We start from the raw sequence: 25,622 nt of genomic DNA, 5'->3' as shown, positions 1-25,622 counted from the left end.
CCAAATGAAATTGGTAACTTGTAGCATTTACAAACTTTCATCAATTCTTGAATAGTAGGCAAACTGTTGCAAGCAATTTCTGAATAGTACTACTATATTATATCAACCACATCTTCATAAATTACAATTGTACAGGTAAATAAAATCAGGTCTCATACAAGTTACTACCATGTGGGATTATAATTTCCATCATTCTATATCAAATTTCCTATGGATTCAACAATGTACAGTGCAGACTGAAATTTTTTTTTATCATTATATTCAAGTGGCACAGTGGACCTTCTCTATATACCCAGAGTAACAAGATTTTTTCACAATCTACAATGTTGTGTTGGAAATTAGCCGTACTTCATACAGATCATTCTCTCCCTTTACTGCAAGCACAACGCTACAAAGATTAGTCCAAACAAGTCTGATTTCAAAGTCACATTAAAGGTCAATGGAACTTTAGAACTAACCAATTTCAGACGATATTCCAGGTCCAAAGAAAGACGTAAATTTTGCCTATCAAGAGTGAAGTGGATTAGAATATTAGTTGTGAAACTATATGGATGTGTTTACAGTATCGTTGTTTTACCTGTCTTTTTTCGAAATCTGATAACTGCAGAGCTTTTGCCTCAAATACCAGCACTAGACAGTATTTACCATCCTCAGTCACCTGAAACATAGAAATTACCAAATGAAATCAGCAGCTGAAATAAAAATCAAAAGAGGAAAACAAGGTTGACAAATGACGATACTCAATAAGCATAAGGCGATTTGCAAACAACACAATTATTGAAGTTCTGGTTATGTGATGTCGATGTCCTTTCAGGACAGTGATGAAAATCCACGAATTGCTTAGTGAAAGCGGAATAAGAACAGTACGTGTGGTTTAGGTGCACATGAGGAGTTTGAAGGCTGCCATTGACAAAAACGCAGTATAAACGTGGAAAAAGGTAAAGGAGTGCACTGAGTATCAAACTGTGGACCGGTTGGTCCTTGGGGATTTCTCGGTTATAATAAGGTCCAACTGAATACAACTGTCAACATCCAAATAGTGGAATTGTAGGATCCACAGAGATTTCAGATATAGTTTAGGTGGGCGGATAATTTATAAAATCTAGAAATTATAAAGTCTAACTTGGGACTTCAGAAATACCGCCAGTATTTTTGAAGGATCCAACATGGGAACGGCAACATTTTTGAAGGGTCCGAGTAACATAGGATAAAAGAACTACTCAGCATATTATTTCATAAGAGGAAGCAAATCATTGATTAGAAACATAATCAAGTTCAAGGAGCATACTTCTTCTCGAATATTTTGTAAGATTGGAGCACTTCTACGTGGTATTCCTCCACCCTGCAACGAAAAGAGAGAAGAAAAGGAGTACTCAGAAAATTTTATCAACAGATAGACTTGATGTTTAAGACCGACAGTCAACATATTGAATATTTTGAACACATGTTACAAGTTTTAGATAGACAGATTTTGTTCTTGTTGCCAAAGCTATTTTGTGTCTATTCCACTACAAAGGTACATCACTGTCAGAATTGGGGCATAAAATCTGGCAATATGTGAGGCTGATATGAAGCTACTAGATGGAAGACAAAACTCATTGAACCAAAAGAATGGAAAAGAAGAGGATCATGCGACAAAGTTTGAGGATGAACTTTTCATGAATTTACTCATTTTATAGGGTTTTGAGTCGATGGTTAACCCATCCGAACAACATTCCTGAAAATTGATCACAACCTAGTGTCATCTTTTCTCTACGTTTTATTAATAATGAACTTGCACGAGTCTGTATTTGCCTGCTAACAATTTAAGCTTAAAATTGTGAAACGGCTTCTTAGAGACCCAAATCAATCACTTCCACCATATGGTAAGAAGTTGCTAAAGAATCTTTCGGAAGGAGAAAGCATGTTGCTGCATACAAAGTTTCTGGATTTAGCAGATTCTTATAAATGAAAAATATATAAAGAACAGGGTATCCTTTCTAGCTAAACTAAAAAATAGCCACAAGAAAGTTCGCTGCTCAACCTATGATGAAAATTGCTTAGTTATGTAAAAAGCTATTAGAATGCAAAACACATTTATTTTAACATTTACCATGGTGCGTGCATAATTTTCCCTATAGGCTAAGCCCATGAGAATGATGAGTTTTGCGGTGGAGATACAATGTCAACTTAAATACTTCTTTTTTCTAGGAGTTTTCCATTGAGTTATGAAGCTCACCTCATTCAAAAACTCAAAGTAATTAAAATGTGGGACATATCATGTTTATTTGTAATATGTTCACCCGAAAATTCATCAGTGTTTGCTTCTTATTAAGATCAGTTTCTAAACACAACGATAAGGGAAATTACCAGTCCAAATTGGAAAATACGCTTCAATGCCTCATCCAAATGCTGCTCATCCCCATAACGGTATCTTATCACATCGCTCCTAACCTTATAGAAAGAAAATCCTATTACTAGTTAGTCAGTAACTGAAGAATGTACCTATCCTGAATATGAAATAACTAAAATGAAATCTGGGAGTACAATCATAAGGAAGTATTAGTAGCAAATCATCAATAGTAGGAAACAATTGTGTTTAGACTTCATTTTTATCTTAGTAGAAGAATCGTATCAGGAATTGTAGAAGTTTGACTTAACCTAGCGACAAGCTACTCACTGCATATTAAAATGAACGTCTAAGTCTCTGATTCATAGTCATCAAGATAAGAATAGCACATATATACTCCCCATATCCCAATTTATGTGGCACACTTTCATTTTTAGTTCGTCCCAATAAAAACAACTTAATTCAAGATTTCTCCTTTTACCCTTAATGAAATGATTTATAGCCACACAAATGGTCAAGGAGTGTTTTTGACCACTAACTACAAAAGTTTTCCTTTCTTTCTTACACTTTTGTGTCAAGTCAAACAATGTCACATAAATTGGAATGGTTAGTCCAGGGAACATAAAGGACCACTGTTACTTTAGTCTTTTGGTAACGGGAAAGAGGCAAAAAATTGTATTAGCCTATTAGGAGGAGTAAAGGTGGACAAGAAATAATTTTTATTAACAGCAGTAAGGTGGACTTCAAGAAATCATGGTGTAACCTAAGGTTCAATAAAAATAGTATTTTACAGGATGTTAAAAACTATTTTTGGGCTGCTGGAAAAGCTAAGGGGGATGTTTAACTTCAGAAGGGACTATTATCTTTGACTTCTGCCTATCACAAACTTTTGGCTGAATAACCATGCTAAAATACACCCCTTCCCAAAAAAGTTGGAGCTTCTTGGTATGCATTAACGTGCTTTGGGAAAGGTCAAGTTGACAGGAGGGTTTTCGGAAGAACATTACCTGCTTAAGGACTGGAGTTGCACATTTTTCCCTTAGTAGTTCAGCATCTGCATATGTCAGGCATGGCACAGGTTTGAGCTCTGCATACTGAAAAGTAAAAGAGAGTAAGTTATCCAATGAAACTGATCACCCCACCAGGATCATCAAGGTGGCAGATTAGAGGTGTGTCCACATGTTCATGCATGACAGCAGAAATATTTGCTTCAGTGAATTAAACAACACTAGACAGAACATACTTCGAAGTATGGATCCAATAATTCATTACTGAGATCCTATGTCTTATTAACTTCATACAAGCAAGTTGGTCAAGAAGAGGAGAGCTAAGATCACCTTAAGAGCCATGCCAATTATTGCAAGTGGGAAACCATATGTCAACATAATTGCAGACCACTCGGAACCTGGAAGAATGTTAAAATATGCCCCAAAACCATACCTGTTGAGTGTAATGAACAATAGTAGTGTCAAGGTAGACTTAAGGTCAAATTAAATGTGTCAAAAATGAGAAAGCAAGAAAGGAAATGTGACCTCCAATAATCTCTTTTCTTTGCTATGAAAATAAAAGGGGAGAGAAAAGAAAAGAAGTGTGGGACTCAGAAGAACCAAAAGGACAGGACAAATATGAAAGCCTATATATGAATGAACAAAATTAAAGCCCTTTAATTGAAGTATTTCTTTGTCAATTTAGACAACAGAAAGTCAATAATATAAAGTATGATGAATCAATTATACTCACGAGAGAAGTGAAACACCAAGACCAAGTCCAATAACTCCAAAAGAAACCTGCACATGCGAGCGAGTTCAGAGAACAAGTGATAATTCCTTCATGACCAGTAGATTTGAGAACATTGATGGCCTATAAAGCTGTTCATTTTCATCAAAATCGAATTTCTTACTAGACCAAGAAAATTCCAGTATTATAGGACCCAAATAAATTGATATAGGATAAAATTGCAATCTTTCTTGATGATGTAAAAGCAAAGAAAAGTCCAAGTCAGATGGGTTTTAAAACTAAGCACACAACGTAGTTGTGCATTATAGTAAGGAAAAACACATGATGAAAAGAAGAAAATAGTCCACATTAGTGCAAGGAAAAACTCCATAATTAGTGCAGGAAAGAAACCCATAAACATTAATAAAATGATGTAACGTAAAGGAACTGAAACGACTACAGTGTAAAAATATATTATCAGTCAAGCTCAAAAATCTTTTCCGATAACCATGGTGTGCGGTATGGCTACAGGACTGTCCGCCAAGGCTATCATCTTCTGATTGCCATGGTGTCCGGTATGCCTACAGGACTGTCCGCATTGGCCAGAACAAATGGAAAGATATCATTTAGTGTTTTATTTATGGTGGAATTAGAACTTGAAACCTCATGGTGCTCAACCCACTTTATTGACCACTAGGCTACACCCTTAGGTGCAGTTCAAAGATTATCTTATTTGAATGCAAAAGTAAAGTTTTACTTTTCTCACTCGAAATCCAGTGACTAGTTCTTTTCCACTAAATCTCTAACTACCTATTCTCTTACTCACTGACATATTCCTCTATAATGTTTTCTTTGTCCTTACTATACTCCCTCCATAAAATGTTATACGACATGTACTACTGCATTGAGTTTCAGATTTTAAAATATTACTACCAAACTAGTTACTATTAGTTTGATTGAGAAAACATTGACAGAATTTAAAATTTGAATACTGAATCATTGAAAGTTGAATAAAACATCATTAGTAGGAACAGTATCAAACATTTTGAAAAAGGAGGAGTATTATTGTGGCAAATATAAAATCATTCAAGAAAGAACCTCATAAATTATAACAACTATGTCTCGATTCCAAATAAGTTAGGGCATCAATATGAATCCTCAATGGTCATAACTTCCCGTACAGAGCTCCGATTGACGAACAGTTAGCAGCATTACAAACTAGACTCAAAAGGGCTTTCATTTGATAAGTAAGTCCATAGAACTTAAACTCATAACAACCACTGGTCTTAAATTTTTCTCTTAGAAATTGAACTTACGCCTAGCGTACATAAGTTCATTAAGAACGCCGGGGATAACTTGTGGATATTATGATACGAAAATATAAACTTATATCCAGCAATAAAAAAAAAAGCTATTTGGGCAAATATGCAAATGACCCCATAATCATTCTTCTCCAAATGAGTCAACTAAATCAAAAGAAAAGTACCTTAGCAAGTGAAAACTCTTCATCGGGAACAATAGCCTTGCCGGATGAAGTTATAGCAGCGGTAGGCTGAGACGAATCAGCAGCTTTAGTAACAACCTTAAGTCGAAGACGATACTGGGTTTTCGCCAAAATTGAATCTTGATTACTGAAAGTGGTCAATTTGTGCACAAGTGGTGGCAATGTAAGAGGTAATGAAGGTCGAATTTGGGCATGAATTTGAGAGTTATTGAAGACAGCAAAACTCTGAGAACAGAAAAGGGTTCCTCCAGCTCCTCGCATGGCTGCTACTGTTTTCACCATTTTCGGTAGGATTTGGAATTGGAGGAGAACAAGAGGCTGTAGTGCAGAGATACAGGGAAGAGGAAAAGCAAAGCGCCAAATGTTTGAGAAAATTTGGATGATGATGTTGTGGCATTATATCTACTTCAAGTTTTTTTTTTTTTCCTTTCTCAAATAATATATTTTTAGAATCTCAAATATAATTTTTGAAAAAATAGAGTTTTGTTTTATTTCGATTTTGATTGTTATGACATTAAAATTTAACTACGTTAGACTTTCGAGTGTCTTTCCTTGACACTATTCGAATTTTAGCTTTATGTACATGTTTTTTATCGTCTAAGTGTATCTCGTATGTATATCTCTAGCTTTCAAACTACTTTATAGAATCTCCTCAAAAGGCTTACGACAAAGTTCCTATGAAGGTTATATGGAAATGCTCTAAGGCTAAAAGATGTACCGATGACATATATTAAAGTGATAAGAAACATATATGATGGAGTTGAATAATGATATTAAGAAAAAACTTATAGCACTTTCCAATTGTGATGGGATCATGTTTTATTTGCCTTGGTGATGGATTCATAGATGCAACATTCAAAGTGTGGTGTTATAGTGTATTTTATTTGTGGATGACAATATTCGTGATGGAGCTAATTCTAGAGGTTTGGAGACATATCCTAAAGTCGTCTAAATGGTTGAGGTTGAATGAAACTTAGATATGAATTGAAAATCCAGTGGCATAATACATGAGGCTGACATGAAAGTGAAACTTGATACACATGTCTATCATTAGAGAAGAGGTCTCAAGTATATTGGAGATTATTAAAGTAAATGAAAATGTCACTTACCGTATCGTTGCAACCTGAATGAAATATAGGCTTGCATCTAAAGTCTCGTGTGATAAAAATGTGTCACAAAAACTTAAATATAGGTATAAAATGGTGATTCAACCGTGTTATATGAGGCGAAGTGTTAACAAATTCAAAAATTCTCACGTTAAGAAGATGAAGGTGGCAAAATGAGAATTTTGTGATAGATACGTCGACATACTAAGAGAGATAAAATTAGAAATAAAGAAATTCAAAATAAGGTAAAAATGACCTTGAAAGAGAATAAGCTGCTAAAACGAAAATGCGATGATTCAAATATGTATAGAAGAGATACACAACTATCTTATGAAAAATACGAGATGTTAACTATATATATATATATAAAAAAGATTATATGTACCAGATTTCACACGCACAAGTCTTCAGTATTTTTTTTTTTGAATTACAATGTTATATAGATTTTGTACACACAGTGACCGTACATATCTCAAAATGATACAAGTCTGTCTTTATATACATTACATATTCCTGCACTGAAAAGCTTCTATTGCTAATGCATACATAAATTATACACATTTTATACCCAAACTAGTCACTCACATCCCAACTGATACAAATCAAATTTCATATCCATTTATAACTCCTTATCAATTTAAGAATTTATATAGAATCATATACGTATCACTTAGAATTTTGCTTACAATTTCTAGCATGAAAACTATATAAAATTAACATGAAATATCTATACAAATAATTGTTTGAATTTCTTCAAAAAATGTGTTAAATTCTAAAAAAATAACTAGCTTTGAATCTGACTCAAAACTTGAAATTTTACTCACCAATTACTGTATAAGCTATATAAAATTGTATGAAATTTGCATATATTAATATAAATTTTGAGTCGAATATATTAATAGTGAAAATATAACTTGATAAGATATGTATAGTGAAAATCTTCTACTACTAATGAAAAATAATATATTAATTCAAAACAATCTGTTTTCTATTTGCATTTTCATTATATAATTCATAAATTTTTCTTTTCAAACGAGTAACTCAGTAAAATTGTTTTCAAAATAATATGTGTAAATTACATAAATGTTATAGTTTTAATATGAATTATAATTTATTCCTAATAAATTTCTAATTAAATTAATTTCTTAAAAATTAAAAAATCAAATCGAATACATTGATATGTAGCTCAAATACATTAAATACTAATATTTTTATTTTTGTTAAAATTACAATACATTAATAAGTTTTTTTTTTTTTAAAAACCCTTTCATCAACCTCCAAACGGAATAGTTCACAAATAAACAAAACCTTTCTCACTAACCTTTTCATGGCAAAATCATCATCAAAGAGTGCAATTTTTTCCTATGGAATCCAAAAAAGAAAGTGAATCAATGCCCAAAATGGATGAAACCCACAAACCATTCTCAATTTTTATCAACTTCAGTGCAAGAATCTTGAAGAATTACTGGTGAAATCCTTGCTGCAGCTCAGGTGTGTTTTCAAAATTTTGTCTTGCTTTAATCTGTAGTCAACAATTTATTAAGAACCATCTTAGCTTATTAGGTAAAAACGCGGACTATAGCCACCATAAGCTTATGTTGAGTTGTTAAAAGAACAATCTTTTGGGTTGTTATGTTAGGTATTTACTTTGTGGGTCTGTTATTAACAAATCTTTAGAGATTGTGGGTTATGTCAATGGATTGATTCGTCTTGACGATGGGGCAAAAGAATTGTTTTATGGAATCCCAACCATTATAAGTAAAAGAAATTGCCTTATTCTAGACCTAGGTTGAAGAATACCACGTTTCATAAGTGGTTTTGGATTTGGTGAGTTAAGTGATGATTATAAGGTTGTATATATACACAAACTAGTCTCTCGGCTTATGCATTGCACGTGGTTATCAAGTCATGTAGTCAAAATGATTGGACATTGCTTTGATGTTGGATTCTAACTATTTTTGTAAAATAATGTTCTTGTGAATGGTCAATGTTGATTGTTGAATTGTGACTTGTTTGTCGAAGTTAAGATAACCGGATATCTTCTGAACCTATCTCCACATGCAGAATGAGATTTTAATAGGGTCTGTAAGATAAATAATTCTTTTCATTCTCTTTACTGCATTGTACAAGTTCAGCCCTTGCATTAGAGATCTCCTTGCTAGACAAATTAAATTTTGATTCCAAGACCATATTAAGCACAAATATCTATCCGTTAAATGCATCATATGAACATCAGCACCATTCTAGCTTTTAGTTGTTCTACTCTAGGATCGGAACAGGTATTAGGTCCTATTATGATATGAACTTTTATGGTAGAGAAGCTAATCCTTGATCTCCAAGTTTTGAAGTATGTGGTTGGTCCCAAGGATTGACCATAGACGGATTTCTTGATCATTACAAGATAATGATATGAACTTATGATGTATGTTGAGGCTTAAACATGATCTGCATCATCTAAAAAACAAAAAAAAAAGGTTATTGCTGATTTTCCTAGGCACTTTCAGATGCACTCAAGGGTGTGGTCTAGAGGTCAATGAAATGGATTGAGAACTATAAGGTATTAGGTTCAAATCCTACCGAGGAAAAAGCCACTTGCCTGGTGGTGCTTGTGCCGGTGGGATGTAACCATAAACTGTGAAATTAGTTGAGGTGCGCACAAGCTGGCCGGACTCCATGGTTTTAAAGAAATGAAAGAAAGATTGGCAAATAGGAAAGGTTCACTTGAGATAAATAAAATTTTCCATGGTTCACTTGTATTTCTGCTATGGTTCTTGGACCACAGTTGGAGTAGAAGAAGATAATGTCAATTAGACTATTTTAACTTTTCTTTATACTTATTCTGGCTGTTTTACTACTGTTTTTAGTTGTGGATGTGTCATATATTCTTCTTGTGGTATGGTACTTATTGATTGTCTCGTTTTGTTTTCTTTTCTCTTAATGGCAGGTGCCAGATGTAGGAAGTGTCACTCCTTCACCTATTGGGTCAAGAAGATCATCAGACTATCATAACAATGAAGATCAAGTGAGTGCCAATTAATAGTCATTGTTCGGAATAAAGATGATTTTATTTGGATATTCTTGTTGAACAAATGTTTGAAACCTTTTTATATTTGATGAAGGTTCTATACAGTAATATTTTGCTATTTCATGAAGCTAATATACCATTAGGCTGAGTGTCTAGTGACTAATTTTATCATTCAAAATCAAAGCTATCACTTACATCATGGATGAAATAAGAACTGGCCAAAAGTAAATAGGCTACTTCCATCCTTAATTATAACATGGAAAACAATGGAATAACATGATGCTAAGATTTAAAAAAAAACTGAAAAATGTACTAACTAAGCAGAATGAATTGTTAGTATGAATCCTTCAACTCTCATATTTGAAATGCTTGCAGGCAGTACTCCTGAAGCAATAAGTGTGATGTTAGAAGTAAGTGTGCTATGGTTTCTTTCCACATCATCAATAGGTAAATTGAACTTCCATGCCCTCCACATGCATTATGAGATATTAATAGGCAAATCATTCTCCATAATGAACTTATAGATCTCCTTCTATTTCATCTCTATGCATTATGTACTCTCATGCACCTTTTATTGTGTATTCTCTCGACATGTAGGTTTGGTTCTATTATTTTTTGATATTTATTCATTTAAAACCAGAATAAGTCAAATCTTACAACTACAACAACAACATACCTAGTGAAATCCCACTAGGTGGGTCTGGGGAGGGTAGAGTGTGCGCATACCTCACCACTACCTCGTGGAGGTAGAGAGGTTGTTTCCGAAAGACGCTTAACTTAAGTACATCAAACCCAACTAAAAGAAGGAAAAGAACCATAACAAAACAAAATAGTGTGATAATCGCAACATAATAAACCACATATGACCATAACTACAAGGGTATGAGTAATACTGTGATAGGCACTAGTCACTACCAAGCCTAGAGATGCGTATCGGTTGGTTCAGTTTTGAAGTTTATAGGTTTGACTTATTGGTTATTGGTTTGTAGAGATGTTAAATCGTTATAGAACTATTAATATATTGACTTATCGGTAATTGGTTTATCGATTATTGATTGTTATTGATTTGGTTATCAGTTTAATCGTTAAGATTTGACATAAAAATAATCATTGAAAATCACTTAGAAACAAGGTGACAAACAAAATGAACCATGCACATGAGTTCATAAGTTACGTCTTCATAAGTTACGTCTTGCTCAAAAGCAAACACTTTTAAATTGTAGAATAACCAAGAGTTTGAGACAATAAAAAATGAAAATAGAAACCAAACTCTAAGTCAAGGACTTTATATACAAAATAGTATAAATATAATTATTTAATTATTATCGGGTTATCGGTTGACCCGATAAGAAAAAACCTCAAACTGTTAAGAACCGATAACCCGATAAGAAAAAAAATATTAAAACCGTTATCAAAACCACGAAGCTCATTATTGATAAACCAATAACTTTTTTTTTTCAGTTCGGATTATCGGTTTGGGTTCGATTTTGAACAACCCTAACCAAGGCTACTAACCTTCTACCCTAATACGCGACCTCTGTTCCTTCCAATCTAGTGTTGTCTTTGGTATCACCTACTCTCAATTCTTTTTTGGCCTACCTCTACCCCTCCGTGAACCCCAACACCCAACCTCTCGCACCTCCTCACTAGGGGATTTGGCACACCTTCTCTCACATGCCCAAACCATTTCAGTCTCACTTTCTTCATCTTGTCTGGCATAGAGGCTACTCCTACATTCTCCCAAATAACCTCATTCCTAATTTTGTCATTTCTAGTATGCCCATATATCCGTCTCTACATCTTCAATCTCCCCAAAGTGCATCTCCCCCAAATGCATCTTCTGTACATGTGAATTCTTGGATGGCCAACACTCCACCCAAAAACAAGGGCGGTCTAACCACCACTTTGTAGAGATTACTTATAAGTTTATGTGGTACCTTCATTAACAAACAAGACTCTAGAGGCAAGCCTCCATTTCATCCATGCCGCGCCAATGCATTGTGTGACATCATCGTTGATGTCCCCACTATCCTGGATTGCGGATCCAAAATACTTAAAACTTTCTCTTTTGGGAATACTCTGAATGACAAGCCTCACTTCCATGACCGCTTCATCCAATGCAACACTACAATAGGTCAAATGTTACCGCAATTTTAAACTGAAATACTAAATCAAATGGAAATCAATTTTTTCAAGTCGACTTCGTTTGATTTGGTGCAATTTTCTGATTTTCCTTTAACACCTTACACCCCTATGTGAAGTTATATTACATGACAATAATCACTCTTATTTATTTTTTCAAAGTAAACCTCATTATCAAAGTAAATTGACCTTTCATAATTTATTTAACAGAAGTCCCTCTCATCTATATATAGAAAAATATTTATTTGAGGATAATTGGTTTTACAAAGTTCTGAGTGACTCAATGAGGAAGAACTCCTGTTATGACTTCTACACCAAGAAGAATAGAATAGAGCAAGGTTTCTAAACCACTACAAAAGAAAGTTGAAATTCGCTAAGAAGTTTGTTACTAATCCGTCATTAAATTTCTCGTAGCTAAAATAAACTTTTGATAATCCGTCGCTGATCTACAATGCATTTTGTTGTACAATTACAAAATTGGTCTGTAGCTAATTATTTTTAAAATAGTGATGTAGTACAAGCGGTAAACGTAGATAGGTTGAACTATTGGTTTGGTGAAACAAATGAATGGACCGAAAGTTTTAACCACAAAATGAGAACATTGAGCCGAGACAGCTCAAGGCCCCATTAATTAGGAAAACTTTTGTGAGAAGAGCGATATACAGTGTGAATCTATTTCATGTCCTGTTACAAAGATAAGAAAAAGGAAGAGCGGAAAGAACAATGAATATTTAACTTGATTAGCAACCAAAATAAAGCATTTTAATAAAATAGTAATATTCTTTTTATTACTTAATTTGCACTTCTAAGAGAATATCGCTACACATTATAGAACCCTAGATATTCCATTCCATCCTCTTTCACCGCCGCCAACCTCTCTTTCCTCTTCATCATAGTTCATCATTATCTCTCCCTTCACCATCTCCAATATTGAAGATCTATAGTAGTTTTTTTGTCATGAAACTCAACCAGGCCTTACCAAATCTTTATGGCTTTTGGGTTCATCACGAAATTGGAAAAGTAATATAGGACGGAGGGAGTATAAAAGAAAACACAAAAGAACTATTGAGAGAATTTTTCTCTAAAAGGAATGATGAATTAGGTAATCGACCATAAAACTCACAAGTCACAAATACCCAAAACCATGTACTAACCTTTTACATAGCAAAATCAAATTTCAAAGATTGCAAAATTTTCCACCCTCAAATGGAATCCAAGGGAGATGAAGCCTCCCATCAACCCTCAAATCGGATCAAACCCACAAGCCATTCACAATTTTCAGTAACTTCAATGCAAGATTCTTCTAGCTTGGCGATTCCCACCCTTCTACCGGAACTCATAACTGAAATTCTCTTAAGGTTACCAGTGAAATCCCTCCTTCAATTTAAGTGTGTTTCAAAATCTTGGCTTGCTCTAATCTCTAGTCAAGATTTTATCAAGACCCATCTTAGTTTATCAGCAAAAAACGAGGACTACAACCACCATAAGCTCATGTGGAGAAGTTGCTCCAATTTTAAGATTTGTTCGATTAGGTGTTTACTTTGTGGATCTGTTGTTGAGGCATCTGACTTGGAATATCCCTACAAATCTTTCAACATTGTGGGTTCAGCCCATGGGTTGATTTGCCTTACTGATGGGGCATACGAGTTAATTCTGTGGAACCCAACAATTAGTAAGTACAAGAAATTGCCTGCTTCTAGACCTAGGTTGAAGAATACCAACATTTTTACATATGGTTTTGGATTTGATGAGTGCCATGATGATTATAAGGTTGTAGGTATATTTGGTAGGTATAAAAATGGGCTTTTGGAGGACACCCAGGTCAACATATATAGTCTAAGCAGTGATTCTTGGAGAAGTAAGGATGATTTTCCAGGTGGGTTGCAACTTCTTCAATCAGGTACGTTTGTAAATGGGAAGCTTTATTGGGCTACTATTAGTGGTCTTAATTTGAACAATGGTATGGGGACTAGGGGCATCATTTCTGTTGATATGGCTGATGAGAATTGGGAAAAGGTAGAGCAACCTTCTTGTGTAGGAGAGGATTTTGGTTTGAGGCTAGGAGTATTGGGTAATTATCTTTCTATACTCTGTAATTCTCATTCTCACGTAAATTTATGGGTTATGAAGAAGTATGGGGTTAAAGAGTCTTGGGCAAAAATGTATACCATCAAACGTCCCATCCCTGGAAAATATGTGGTTACCACTCCGTTTTGCATGTCAAATAAAGGTGAAATTCTGGTTGTGTTTGGATCAACTTCGGCCATATACAATACAAAGGATGACACAATAAAATATGCAGAGATTACTAACTTTGGTTCCTGTATGAAGAGTGCTTTCTACATTGAAAGCCTTGTTTGTCCCATTTCACACCAAAAAAAACGAACAGCCGAGGATACAGTAAGAATGGAGGCTGCAAAGACTCAGATGAATGACGATTATGTAAGTAATGAATTTAAGATTCCACGTCAAGCATTTCTCACAAGTGCTTCTCAATTCTGTTTCTTTTGTAAAATATACAAAAATACATTGCATATTTATGGCACCATATCTGCTTCGAGATCTTCCATGTCCTTTTCCTTTTGGCGTATTTCCATTAAACAACTTTTTGCGTGAACATTTGTCTAGTTGTAGAGTTTGGTATCGTCAACACTCAAAATAAATGGCCTTGGAAATCGTTTCTCTTTGGATGCAGTGTTTTAAGTGGATGTGTCGTGCTTCTAGACCAATTAAGAATGAGAGCTGATGTCTGATGTAGTATCTTACTTTTGTTGTTTTCCTTGTTGCTATAGCTTACTATCTATAAATCATCCCTGTTTTTCATCACTTTAGTTATTTGACCAATCATTGGCCAAAACTTCTTTCAGTTTAGCAGTAACATTGACTTGCAAAACTGGTTCGAATGAGAAAGTGATCGAGAAAATATGCTGATCTGATCATGAGACTGGGAAAGGAGTACCAGTAAACGCAGGATATTATAGGAGAAATATATTTGAGTATGGAACTTTCTGTAATAGGTCCCTCTACAGTAGAGCACATGAAAGTGAAGGATTTTTCATCTTTCTTATCTGAAACTAGAAGGTTCCAAGTCAAACAGTAATGAGGTCTTTTGTTTGAAGACTAAATCATAGATGCTTCCTTCCCACCGTCTCCTTCCTGGTGTATCGATAGGGATTTTAATCTCGAGAGAGGCAGTTATTTAATCTTGTTCCTTAATAGTGGTGACTTGTATCTAAATTGTATTTTATAGAATCCACACATATTCTGATTGATCTTTGAAAATATTAATAGTTCAAAAGGAACAAGGTGCAATTGTCATATGTAGCCTAGTAGACCAACCTGTTTAATGCGATTAAATTGAAACTCTAGTTTGTTAATGGTATCAAAAGTATTATTTTGATCAAAGCTAAAAGCTTTCATTGATAATAACAAGGACAACTTGGCCGTATACAAGTGAGTGTGATACATCAAAAAGTGGAGAAATGTTCAAAATATGGTTCTCCAAAAGACACTCACTCCTCTATACGGACATGAACTACATGGGTGCTCCAAACGAAAATGGTTCTCCTATATCTCTCTTTCCAAATGACTCATATCAAAGCAAAAGGAGTAGTATTTCAAGCTTTGTGCCTTCTTCTCCTAACTCCACTCTTCCAGCCGAGAAGCAACTCCTTAATGGTTCTTGGCATAACCCAAGTAATTCCAAACCATTTAAAGATATATTCCCATAAAGTCGTGGCTTAATTGCAATGTAACAGAATATGGTCCACCTCCTCACCCGCTCCTTACAAAGGAAACACCACCTCAAGCAAACAACCTTTCTTTTCCTAAGATTCTCCGCTGTTAGAATCACTCCTCTAGTAGCTAACACCTTCCTTGGGACTCAGCACCTTGGGTATCCAGATCGAGACAAAGGGAAAACTATCCTCTGCCCTATTTTTCATTCCCCAACTTTAAACTCAAAGCATTGGGTCTGTTTACTGGCTCACGTTGCTTTTTAAGTAAACCTAGCTATCTCTGAAACTCGGTCACTTCCCAATCGCAGAAAGTCCTCCTAAAGCTCAAATTCCATACAGTCCTCGTCCCCGTCCCCGTGTATCCTAACTTGCTGAACAGACAATTTCCAGTGGCAGGAGGCTCTATACAATAACGAAAATTCATCCTTGAGCACCAAACTTCCACGCCCTTTTTCCCTCAAAAACTTACCATACTCTCTTCCCCAACTTTGAAGGCAATGTTATCATTAATAACATCCCACCCTTCATGATATTCCTCCACACACTTGACCCGGAAGGCATTGTGATCACATTTGTTGTTCATCCCCCTCCCATCTCTCCATATTTATCTGCTATCATCCTTATCTATAAGGTTCCTCCCTCCATCGCAAATCTCCACAACCATTTACCCAGGAGTGCTTTGTCGAAGACCTTCAAGTCCTTAACCCTTAGCAGCTCCATTATTTAGTAGATGTCATGGCTTACCAACAAACTAAGTGAAATTTCTTTGCAACCTTTTTAACTTCCCTATCACACCTGTAGGGGCGTTGAATATGGACATCTAAGTTTTGGCCATGACTTTATCAAGACCCTTTTTATGACGACACACGTCTGGCCCTTCTTGGACCCTGTGCTAGTGGGAGCTTTAATACAGTGGGCTGCCCTTTACACCTAGTCTATGTCCAGTGCTCAGTAAGTCTACCAGGAAAACTTAACTATTTTCACGCTAAAAGTTCGGCAGAGTTTTCCCTATATGAGAGAAATTCATAAATGTAAACATGTACGCACGTAGTAAACAAGAACCTAACATACTAGAATACCAACCTATTAAGTCAAAGAGAAAATCAAATTGAGGATAAGTGAAAATGCCATTTTTAGGATAAGTGAGGGATGTTTTTTGTTCGTTGTGACAGTGAAAGGATGTTGTCTAAGTTTGGAATATAGTTAAGATTTTTAGCCAAAAGCTCCATTTTAACCCTTTTCTTGTTAAAGAAAATAAGTGATACTAATGGTCTTCAATGGTATAATAGTTTGGAGCCTTGGGATATCATTTCTGTTGATATGGATGATGAGAAATGGGGAAAGGTAGAGTGATCTTCTTGTGTAGAAAGACATTTTAGTTTGTGGATAGGAGTGTTTGTAAATGATCTTTTTGGACTTTCTGATTACGCCCTAGCACTTGCATAGATGTGTGGATTATGAACGAGTACGAGGTTAAAGAATCTTGGGCTCATTTTGATATTAACATGCTTTGTAGGATGCATAATTTTCTCTTCTCCTCTTTATTCACATCGTTCAATTTCAGCCCTTGCATTAAATTTGATTCGAGGCCAAATTAAGCACAAATATCTATATGTTACGAGCAACATATGAACAGTAACAACCGCCTAGATTCTAGCTGTTGTACTATAGGACCGGAATAAGTATTAGGTCCTATCATTGTAAAGATAAAACAAAATAAAAATAAAAATTAAAGGTCCTATTATGATATGAAATTATGGTAGAGAGGTGATCCTTAATCTCTAGGTTTCCAAGTATGTGGTTGGTCCCAAGAATTGGCCACAGATGGATTTCTTCATCAGAATGATCTGAACTTATGATACAGATTGAAGTTACTTGATTTGAAAAACAAAAAATATGTTATTGTTGGTTTTCCCAGGCATTTTCATTTCAAAAGAAAGACTTTCACGCGCTCAAGGGTGTGGTCAAGTGGTTAATGAAGTGGATTGACAACCATGAGGCTTAGGTTCAAATTTCAGAGGAGGCAAGCCACTTACCTGGTGGTGCCTATGCTTGTGGGAGGTAGCATGTAAATTTTGAAACTAGTTGAGCTGCGCTCAACTTGGGTTGAACTTCATGGTAATCAAGAAAAAGAAAGAAAATTGGCAAATAGGAAGGGTTTACTTGAAATAAATAATTTTCCATGGTTTACTTGTAGTCTAGTACTTCTTCTATGGTTCTTGGAATGCAATTATCAGAAAAGAGAAGAAAATGTCTATGAGACTATTTGATTTTTCTTTTAGTTGTCCATGTGTCATATATTATTCTTGTGACAATTGTTGATTGTCTCATTCTTTTCTTTTCTTTTTTGGCAGGTACCAGATTTAGGAAGTGACGGTCCCTCACTAATTGGGTCAAGAAGATCATCAGATGATAGTAACAATGCAGATCGAGTGAGTGCTAGTTATCATTTCTAGGATCAACTATGATTTTGCTGAGTATTCTGGTTGGAGAACTCTTTAAAACTTTTATATTTTGATGATGTAAATTTGGAATAGTTATGCAGATAACTCCATGAAACTCAAAAAGTTTGATTGGCAATGTGGTATGGTAAAGCATATCACAATTTCCTTAACAACAGATACAATGTTCTATGGAATATCACATATGTGTTCCAAGATGTTATTAAGCACCAAGGAATCTATTTTCAGCTGCACTTCTATAATACCATTAGCCACTAAATAAACTAGGCTTCCTTGATTGCAACGACCACAATCTCAATCTTTGTAGATTGGTGAATCTTCATTGCTTGAGCTAGGGGTATCAAATAGACAAGTTGGGCTGAATTTGAGCAGATTAAAATAGGATGACTTAGAAAATAGGCAGGGCAATGACCCATCCAAAGTTACTTGGGCCGAAATGGGCTTTAACAAATGGGTCATAACACAATCTGTCCAATGCTTATTAGTTTTTTTTTTAAAAATAATTTGTTGAAGTATCAAATGTTTCCTTCGTTATGGAAATATATAACATGTTTAACAAAAAAAACATCTTTAATATATTTTGATAAGATTTTTCATGGGTGAATTTAGAACCTAGCTATTAAAAGGTCTGAAATGAGCGGGTCAAAATGGGTTGAGTTCAATATTGACTTGCCCAAACTTGGATAGGTTAAGGCAGTCGTGATTGCATGGATTGGTTTTATTGCCCTTGATTGAACATATGAACTTATTCCAGGATTGCTCTTTGACCCCAGTGGCATGCCTAGTTATATAGTTGGTAGCTCCCCTACTCTACGACCCAAGACTTCTGCCAAACTATCTGCCTCAGCCACCTAAATTATGGGATAAATGAAGCTCTTACCCCAGTTGATGTGTAATGCAGAGACTGCTTCAAAGATGATGAATATTACTCTTAGAATCAACATTTTCTCTCTCACTGCTTCACAAAAAATAAGAGTATCATGTGTATTGCAGATGAGTGATCTTCAAGCCATTTAGTGCACTGTGTTCCACCTGGAAGCCCCTTACCCAACCCTTTTTCACCTTTGCTGTCTGAATCAAGTCCTTCCATGGCTATGATGAATAAGAAGGGTGACAGGGTGGTTTTCCTTGAAATTAATCCAAACACAAGCAACCTTTATTTTTCTCTTGCAAGACATCTGACAATGAAAATTGATGTCTATTAAGCTTTGGGTGGGTTTCCTTGAAATACTGACTTGCCAAAGAGCCACGGACGAGAGAAGATCAAGGAATGAACATAACTTTGTGGCATGAGAAAAATCATATCTTGCAGATAGGCATCATTTTGTCAGAGTATAGATACTCATCTCGGAGGTCACTTCTCAAAGAAAGGAGCATTTAGGTCAATTGAGATTGTTGTTTTTCTGCCTTAGAGTAAATGCAAAATCCAGACTTCAAATGAGTTAAGTTCTTGAATGCTGGTGCGTCTACCTTCAATGAGTTAAGTTGGCCCTGCTCCTAGCGTTTAAATTAAAGATGTTGGTGTCAAATTTTAAATTAAGTTTGTGGGTTATGAAGGAGTATGGAGTTAAGATGTCAAAGCCAGGTTATCCAGGATTTATCATGGTATTAGGGAATACCCTCAACTAAATATAGGATAGATTTAATCCCAAATTTTATGAGTTGACACCAACATCTTTAATTTAAACTCTAGGACTGGAGGCTAACTCATTGAAGGCAGAAGCATCAGTATTTCCAGAACTTAACTCATTTGAGGCTGGATTTTGCATTTTATTTAAGGCAACAACAACAATCTCAGTAGACCTAAATGCTCCTTTCTTTGAGAATTGGCCTCCGAGACGAGGATCGATAATCTGACAAAAATGATGCCTATTTGCAAGATATGATTTTCCTCATGCCACTATGTTATGTTCACTCCTTGATCTTCTCTCGTTCATGGCTCTTTGGCCGGTCAGTATTTCAAGGAAAACCACCCAAAGCTTTATAGACATCACTTTTCATTGTCAGATGTATTGCAAGAGAATAATAAAGGTTGCTTGTGTTTGGATCAAATTCAATAATATACAATCCAAAGGATGACACAATCAAATATGCAGAAATTACCAACTTTCATTCCTGTAGTGAGACTGAAGTCTACATTGATGACCTTGTTTGTCCCATTTTACACACACAAAAAAGATTGCCAAGGATACAGTCAGAATGAAGGCTGCAAAAACTTGGAAGTCAGGTGTCTGACGATCCTGTAGGTAATGAATTGCAAGATTCCACAGTGCTTCTCAATTCACTTTCTTTCATAAAATATTGAAAAAATACATGGCATACTTAAGGGACATTGTTACACCATGTTTGCTTGGAGATGTGCTTTGTCCTTTTTCTTTTGGCGTATTTCCATGAAACAACTTTTTGCGTGAACATTTATTTGGTTGTAGAGTTAGTGTCTTCAACACTCGAAATAAATGGAATTGAAAATTGTTTCTTGAATCCATGAGCAATTCAAAGGAACCTCTACCTCCCAATACAGAATGATTTGGAATCATAACTGCTAGGGAAATTTCAGTGTGAAGGAAGCTTACAAAAAGTTCAACCCTTTCACCTATCAGGCTACTGGCTGTGCCATGGAAACTCATCTGGAAAGTTAAAATACCTCCTAAAGTGTCCTACTTCACTTGGCTACCAGCAATGCAGGCTATTTTGAACAGGAAAACCTCATGAAAAGGGGTATCCAACTGCATCCTGTGTGGAGAAGAGGCTGAAACAGTCAATCACCTCTTTCTTAACTGTAGGATCACTAATATTTTATGGAGCATTTCATCAATTTGAAGGGCCTACTTTGGGTGATGCCAAGAAATATTGTTCAGGCCCTGAAGATATGGAGTAGCTTTGCGCCTTTGCCTAATTTCTGGTCATAAAGAAAGATGGAAGATCATTCCCACATGCATCTGGTGGTCTGTGGGGAAAGAGAGGAACCTCAGATGCTTCCAGAACAGAAATAACAATATCCAGAAGATGATGAATTGCTTGGTTTTATTTCACTTTTGGTGTAAACAGGAGTATATGGAAGATCTAGAATCAGTAATGAATGCTTTAGAATTGTAATTAGTAAACCTGTATGTGGACGCATCCACTTAACAACATGCATCTGGTACTCTCCTTTATTTGTAATTAGTAAACCTGTAACAAGTTGTGGTGGGTTTGAGTTTTAGAATATAAAACAAGAATGTTACCTTCTCAAAAAAAATTGTTTCTCTTTGGAAGCAATGGTTTAAGTGGATGCGTCGCGCCTCAAGACAGTAATAAAGAGTGCTTTATTGTAGCTGAATCCTTCAATAACTCTAGGCATAACCCTTGCTAAGATTGTTGTTTGATCTCGGGTCTATGTTACTAATCAAAGGACAGAACTTCTTTTACTTCAGCAGTAACATTGACTTGCAAAATTTAAGAAATATGCTGATCTTGTCATGAGACTGGAAAAGGGCACCAGTGAACAAGAGATTATAGGAGAAACATATTTGAGTATGAGACTTTCTTTAATAGGATCCTGTTTACTGTAGTGATTGTTAGCATAAAATAAGTTTATATAATCCTATTGAAATATGAATAGGTTTATACATCCTGTTAGAATAGGAATAGGTTTATACAATTTTATCAGAATAGGAATATGTTTATACAATCCAATTAGAATAGGAATAGGAATACTAAATAGTATCCTACTTAATAAAGGATTGTATTCTATGGTCTATAAATAGGGTCTCATGTAATAATGTAGTCACAACAACAATTCAATAATATTCTTTTCCTATATTTCTCACATGGTATCAGAACCTCTACGATCTTGGTAAACAATCAAAAAGCTTCCGCTGTCGGCGGGCGGCTATTACTCATATGCCGCTCATCCGGCCAATGATTATGTTAAAAAAAAGTTGGGTCACCGTGTATCTTACTAGTGACTATTTTCCCATATCTAATTTTTGTAGCACCACCCCATTATTCCGGTGACTGCTTTCTTATATCTAATTTGTGTAGCACCGTGCCATCAATACTGGTTATTACTTTTTCATATTTAATTTGTGTACCACGTGCCATCATTCCAGTGACTACTTTTTCATATTTAATTTGTGTAGCACCATGTCATCCTTCTGGTGACTACCTTTTTTTTTGCATATCTTATTTGCGTAGCACCGTTCATCTCTCCGGACTACTTTTCATATTTAATATGCGTACTACCGTGGGTTTTTTCCGAACTGCTTTTTCATATCTGAGTTGCATAGCACCGTGTCTTTTCGGTGACTCCTCAGATTTGATTTGCATGGTTCCATTCGTCTTTCCGGTGACTCCTCAAAATCTGATTTGCGTAGGGTTGTGCCATCATTCCAATCCTACCTATATAATTTCTCTTTTTCATTAGGGTTGTGCCATCATTCCGACCCTACCCATATTATTTCTCTTTTTCAATGGGGTCATTCTATCAATTCGAACTATCCTATTTAATTTCTATTTTTCTAGTTGGGTCGTGACATCATTCTGATCCTACCTATATAAATTTATTTGTTAGATTGTGACCACTTTTAGCCATCAAACCTAATACTCCGGCATATGAGCATGTTTCAGCCAGTTTTTTGGTGACTTGTTAAATATCGACTCATCTATTGATTCCAACATGATCCATATACTTTACACTGGGTTTTGAGCACTTTGTTGCTTAGGGGGAGTTTAGTAGCCTTGTATGTCGATTATGTGAGTCACTCTATAGTTTGAAGCAGTCTTTGCATGTATAGTTTGGGAAGTTCAACACTGAAATTTTATCTGTGTTTACTGACTGACATTATGCATCAAGTCCAGTATTTAATGGGAAGACAAGCACATTGAGATTGACTGTCAATTTTGTGAAGTCGTCTGATCAACTTGCGAATATCTCACCAAGCCCCTCATTGGTCCTCGTGTTAATTACATTTGTAACAAGCTAGGTACATGAATTGTATGCACTAGCTTGAGGGGGAGTATTAGAATAGGAATAGTTTTATATAATCCAATTGAAATAGGAATAGGTTTATACAATCCTATTAGAATAGGAATAGATTTATACAATCCTATTAGAATAGGAATAGGAATACTAAGTAGTATCCTACTTGATAAAGGATTGTATTCTGTGGTCTATAAATAGGGTCTCGTGTAATAATGTAGACACAACAACAATTCAATAATATTCTTTTCCTATATTTCTCACAGTGACCATGAAAGTGAAAATTTTGTCATCTTTGTTATCTGAAACAAGAAGGTTCCTGTTTCAACTATAATGGGTTCCTTAATAGTGGTGAGTTGTATTGTATTTTTTTCCACAGATCCTCACATATTCTGGTCGGCCTTTGAAAATATTATAGTTAAAAAAAGAAAAAGTGCTATTGTCATGTTTCACCAAGCAGATGAAAGCCTCGTTTAATGCGGTTATAGTGAAACTCTAGTTAGTAAATGGTATCAACTATCAACTATTTGTTGTGGCATTCTGAAAATTTGACTCAAAGAGTCTAGTCAATGTAGACAAGTATAGATGAGAAAAAAAAAGTTAATTCGTACTCAAAAACAGTGATTTACTTATTGTTGTTGTATTTGTTGATTTGCATCCTACGTGAAACTTTACATTGAGTATTTTTTTTATTCTTTGGTCTGTTGCTGGTGTTTGTTGAGCTCTAAAGGGAATTCTTGGCTGATTGATTTGTGAAGTTGCTTCAGACATACATGGTTTATGGAATAAAAGATTTTGAGTGTTCTGAGGCACATGAAATGTTTTCTTTGGCAGCCTAAGATATTACCCAACTATACCATGTTTTCCTGTGTTCTGACTCTCCAAAAATGTTGTGGCACTGCCCCACTCATTCTTATTTTTCCTGTGAGAAAGTTTTCTGTTTAGTAAGAGCTCTCCCACTCCAGTTATTGCTTTCTTTTTGTTACTTTGAAAGTAGCTGCTTCAACTTCTTTAGCTTCAGCCACTCAAAATTTCGATGTTCTTTTTTATTTCGCAGCAATCTTCTTATCTCTTTTACTCTAGGACCAGAACAATTATTAGGTCCTATTATTATGATATAATATGAACTTATGGCAGTGAGCTGGTTCCGTTCTCCCCTAGTTTTAAAATGCTGTTGTTGGTCCCTGACAGGTTTCTCGGTCGTTTATCAAAAGGTGATGTGAACTTGTGAGTATTCCTAGGCATTTCAATCAAAAAGAAAAACCAACTTGCACCAAGGGTGTGACCTAGTGGTCAATGAAGTGGATTGAAAACCATGAGGTCATAAGTTCTTATTTCAGGAGAGGCCAAAAACACTTACCTCGTGGTGTCTATGTTGGTGGGAGGTCGCAAGTAGATCATAAAGTTAAACGAGGTACCTGCAAGTTGGCCTGAACTCTCCTTAAAAAGAGAAGAAAGATTGACAAATATGAAGACTTCACTTGAAAAAATAAAATTTTCCACGGTTCTCATGTATCTGTTTTGGTTCTTGGACTGCTATTGAAAAAAATACATTGTCAATGTATTCAACTCTTCGTTATTCCTATCCTTACGGTTCCATGTATCATATTATTCTTGTGATACTTGTTGATTGTCTCATTTTTTCTTCTTTTCTTTTGGGCAGGTACCAGATTTAGAAAGTGGCAATCCCTCAATTGGTTCAAGAAGATCATCAGACTGATAGCAATGATGCAGATCGAGTGAGTGGCGTGCTAAGTTAGTAATCATTCTTAGGAACAAATATGATTCTGTTTTAGCATTCTGGTTGAACATATAGTTCTTTTAAACTTTGATAAAGATCATGTGAATTTGGAGTTTATGCAAATAACTCCATCAAACTTAAAAAGTTTGATTGACAATGTGGTTTGCTGAAGCATATCATGACCCTAAATATGTGTAGTTAACTGTTTTGGATATGTTTGTTGCCTGGGAACTGGTCTTATTATCCATTCTCCCCTCTTACATAATCAAGAGTTCTCCTGTTGTAAGCTTTCATAATCTTTCTTGGGTGTCAGATGGATGGGTTGGACTAATTCCCACCTCGATTTCAAATTATTGTAACATGTCTAATTATCGTCAAATTGATCTACTACTCTTGTAAAACAACAATAACATATCCCGTGTAGTCCCTCTCTGATGTGGAATCTCACGAGGATAAAGAGTACAAATTTAACTCCTACGTCATGGTTGCGGAGCTAGAAATGTTATTTTTAAAAGATCTTCGGTTTGTATTTGCCGCCACTTCTGTGAAATAAAAGAAGAAAAAGGATCATATGAGCTTTAATAAACTATTTAGTGATGGATTATTATATATTTATGTTATTTATATAAGCAATTTAACAATGAATTAGCGATAAAATTTATAACTAATTCTATATATTTTTAATAGAGATTTCAACATTTACATTCTTCTACTTTTTCCACCTTTCACAAGAAAATTATATGGGATATCTTTCCTTAATAAGAAATCAATATTTGATTTATAATACGATCTTTAAAAAATTCTTTGCACTACAAGAAAAGTATTGATCATGATTTTACTTGAGAATATTTTTATAATTAATTTACATAGGAATTATCTCTTGGGATGTATATTCTTGCA

The 25,622-nt window shown here is 35.1% G+C and overlaps 2 protein-coding genes across 11 annotated transcripts; one reads left to right on the top strand and one right to left on the bottom strand.

The window, feature by feature from the left end:
• Positions 1-66: 66 nt before the first annotated feature.
• On the bottom strand, positions 67-5,933 carry LOC107015328 (thylakoid membrane protein slr0575). Its single transcript, XM_015215568.2, has 9 exons — positions 5,532-5,933; positions 4,070-4,116; positions 3,667-3,769; positions 3,337-3,423; positions 2,350-2,433; positions 1,289-1,342; positions 578-658; positions 459-504; positions 67-374 (listed from the first exon to the last, which is right to left on the bottom strand). The coding sequence occupies exons 1-9, from the start codon at positions 5,829-5,831 to the stop codon at positions 319-321; spliced, it is 858 nt and encodes a 285-aa protein (XP_015071054.1). The 5' UTR covers positions 5,832-5,933; the 3' UTR covers positions 67-318.
• Positions 5,934-7,913: 1,980 nt separating this feature from the next.
• LOC107012454 (F-box/kelch-repeat protein At3g23880-like) lies at positions 7,914-24,965 on the top strand. 10 transcript variants are annotated; one of them, XR_003577539.1, is made up of 7 exons: positions 7,914-8,146; positions 9,600-9,677; positions 10,056-10,127; positions 17,914-17,991; positions 19,015-20,267; positions 24,173-24,395; positions 24,645-24,965. XR_003577539.1 is itself a non-coding variant. In XM_027915862.1 (3 exons), the coding sequence occupies exons 1-3, from the start codon at positions 13,029-13,031 to the stop codon at positions 24,699-24,701; spliced, it is 1,371 nt and encodes a 456-aa protein (XP_027771663.1). In that variant the 5' UTR covers positions 10,134-13,028; the 3' UTR covers positions 24,702-24,965. The 10 variants fall into 10 exon arrangements, 1 of the variants encoding a protein (XP_027771663.1); XR_003577541.1 differs by lacking the exon at positions 19,015-20,267 and having other exon boundaries at positions 10,056-10,090; XR_003577538.1 differs by lacking the exon at positions 19,015-20,267.
• Positions 24,966-25,622: the final 657 nt, after the last annotated feature.

Source organism: Solanum pennellii, chromosome 3 (genome assembly GCF_001406875.1).
Source record: "Solanum pennellii chromosome 3, SPENNV200".
NCBI lineage: Eukaryota > Viridiplantae > Streptophyta > Magnoliopsida > Solanales > Solanaceae > Solanum > Solanum pennellii.
Note: the sequence above shows the minus strand (reverse complement) of the source record. Positions and strands in the feature narration are given on the sequence as shown.

Coding starts and splice junctions, on each gene's coding strand:
- LOC107012454 (XM_027915862.1), top strand. CDS start 13,029: ATGGAATCCAAGGGAGATGAAGCCTCCCATCAACCCTCAAATCGGATC. Junction 14,265..17,913: donor CTCAGATGAATGACGATTAT/GTAAGTAATGAA, acceptor CTTTTTTGGCAG/GTACCAGATTTAGGAAGTGA. Junction 17,992..24,644: donor ATAGTAACAATGCAGATCGA/GTGAGTGCTAGT, acceptor TCTTTTGGGCAG/GTACCAGATTTAGAAAGTGG.
- LOC107015328 (XM_015215568.2), bottom strand. CDS start 5,831: ATGGTGAAAACAGTAGCAGCCATGCGAGGAGCTGGAGGAACCCTTTTC. Junction 505..577: donor CAGATTTCGAAAAAAGACAG/GTAAAACAACGA, acceptor CACTCTTGATAG/GCAAAATTTACGTCTTTCTT. Junction 375..458: donor TGGAATATCGTCTGAAATTG/GTTAGTTCTAAA, acceptor TTGTGCTTGCAG/TAAAGGGAGAGAATGATCTG.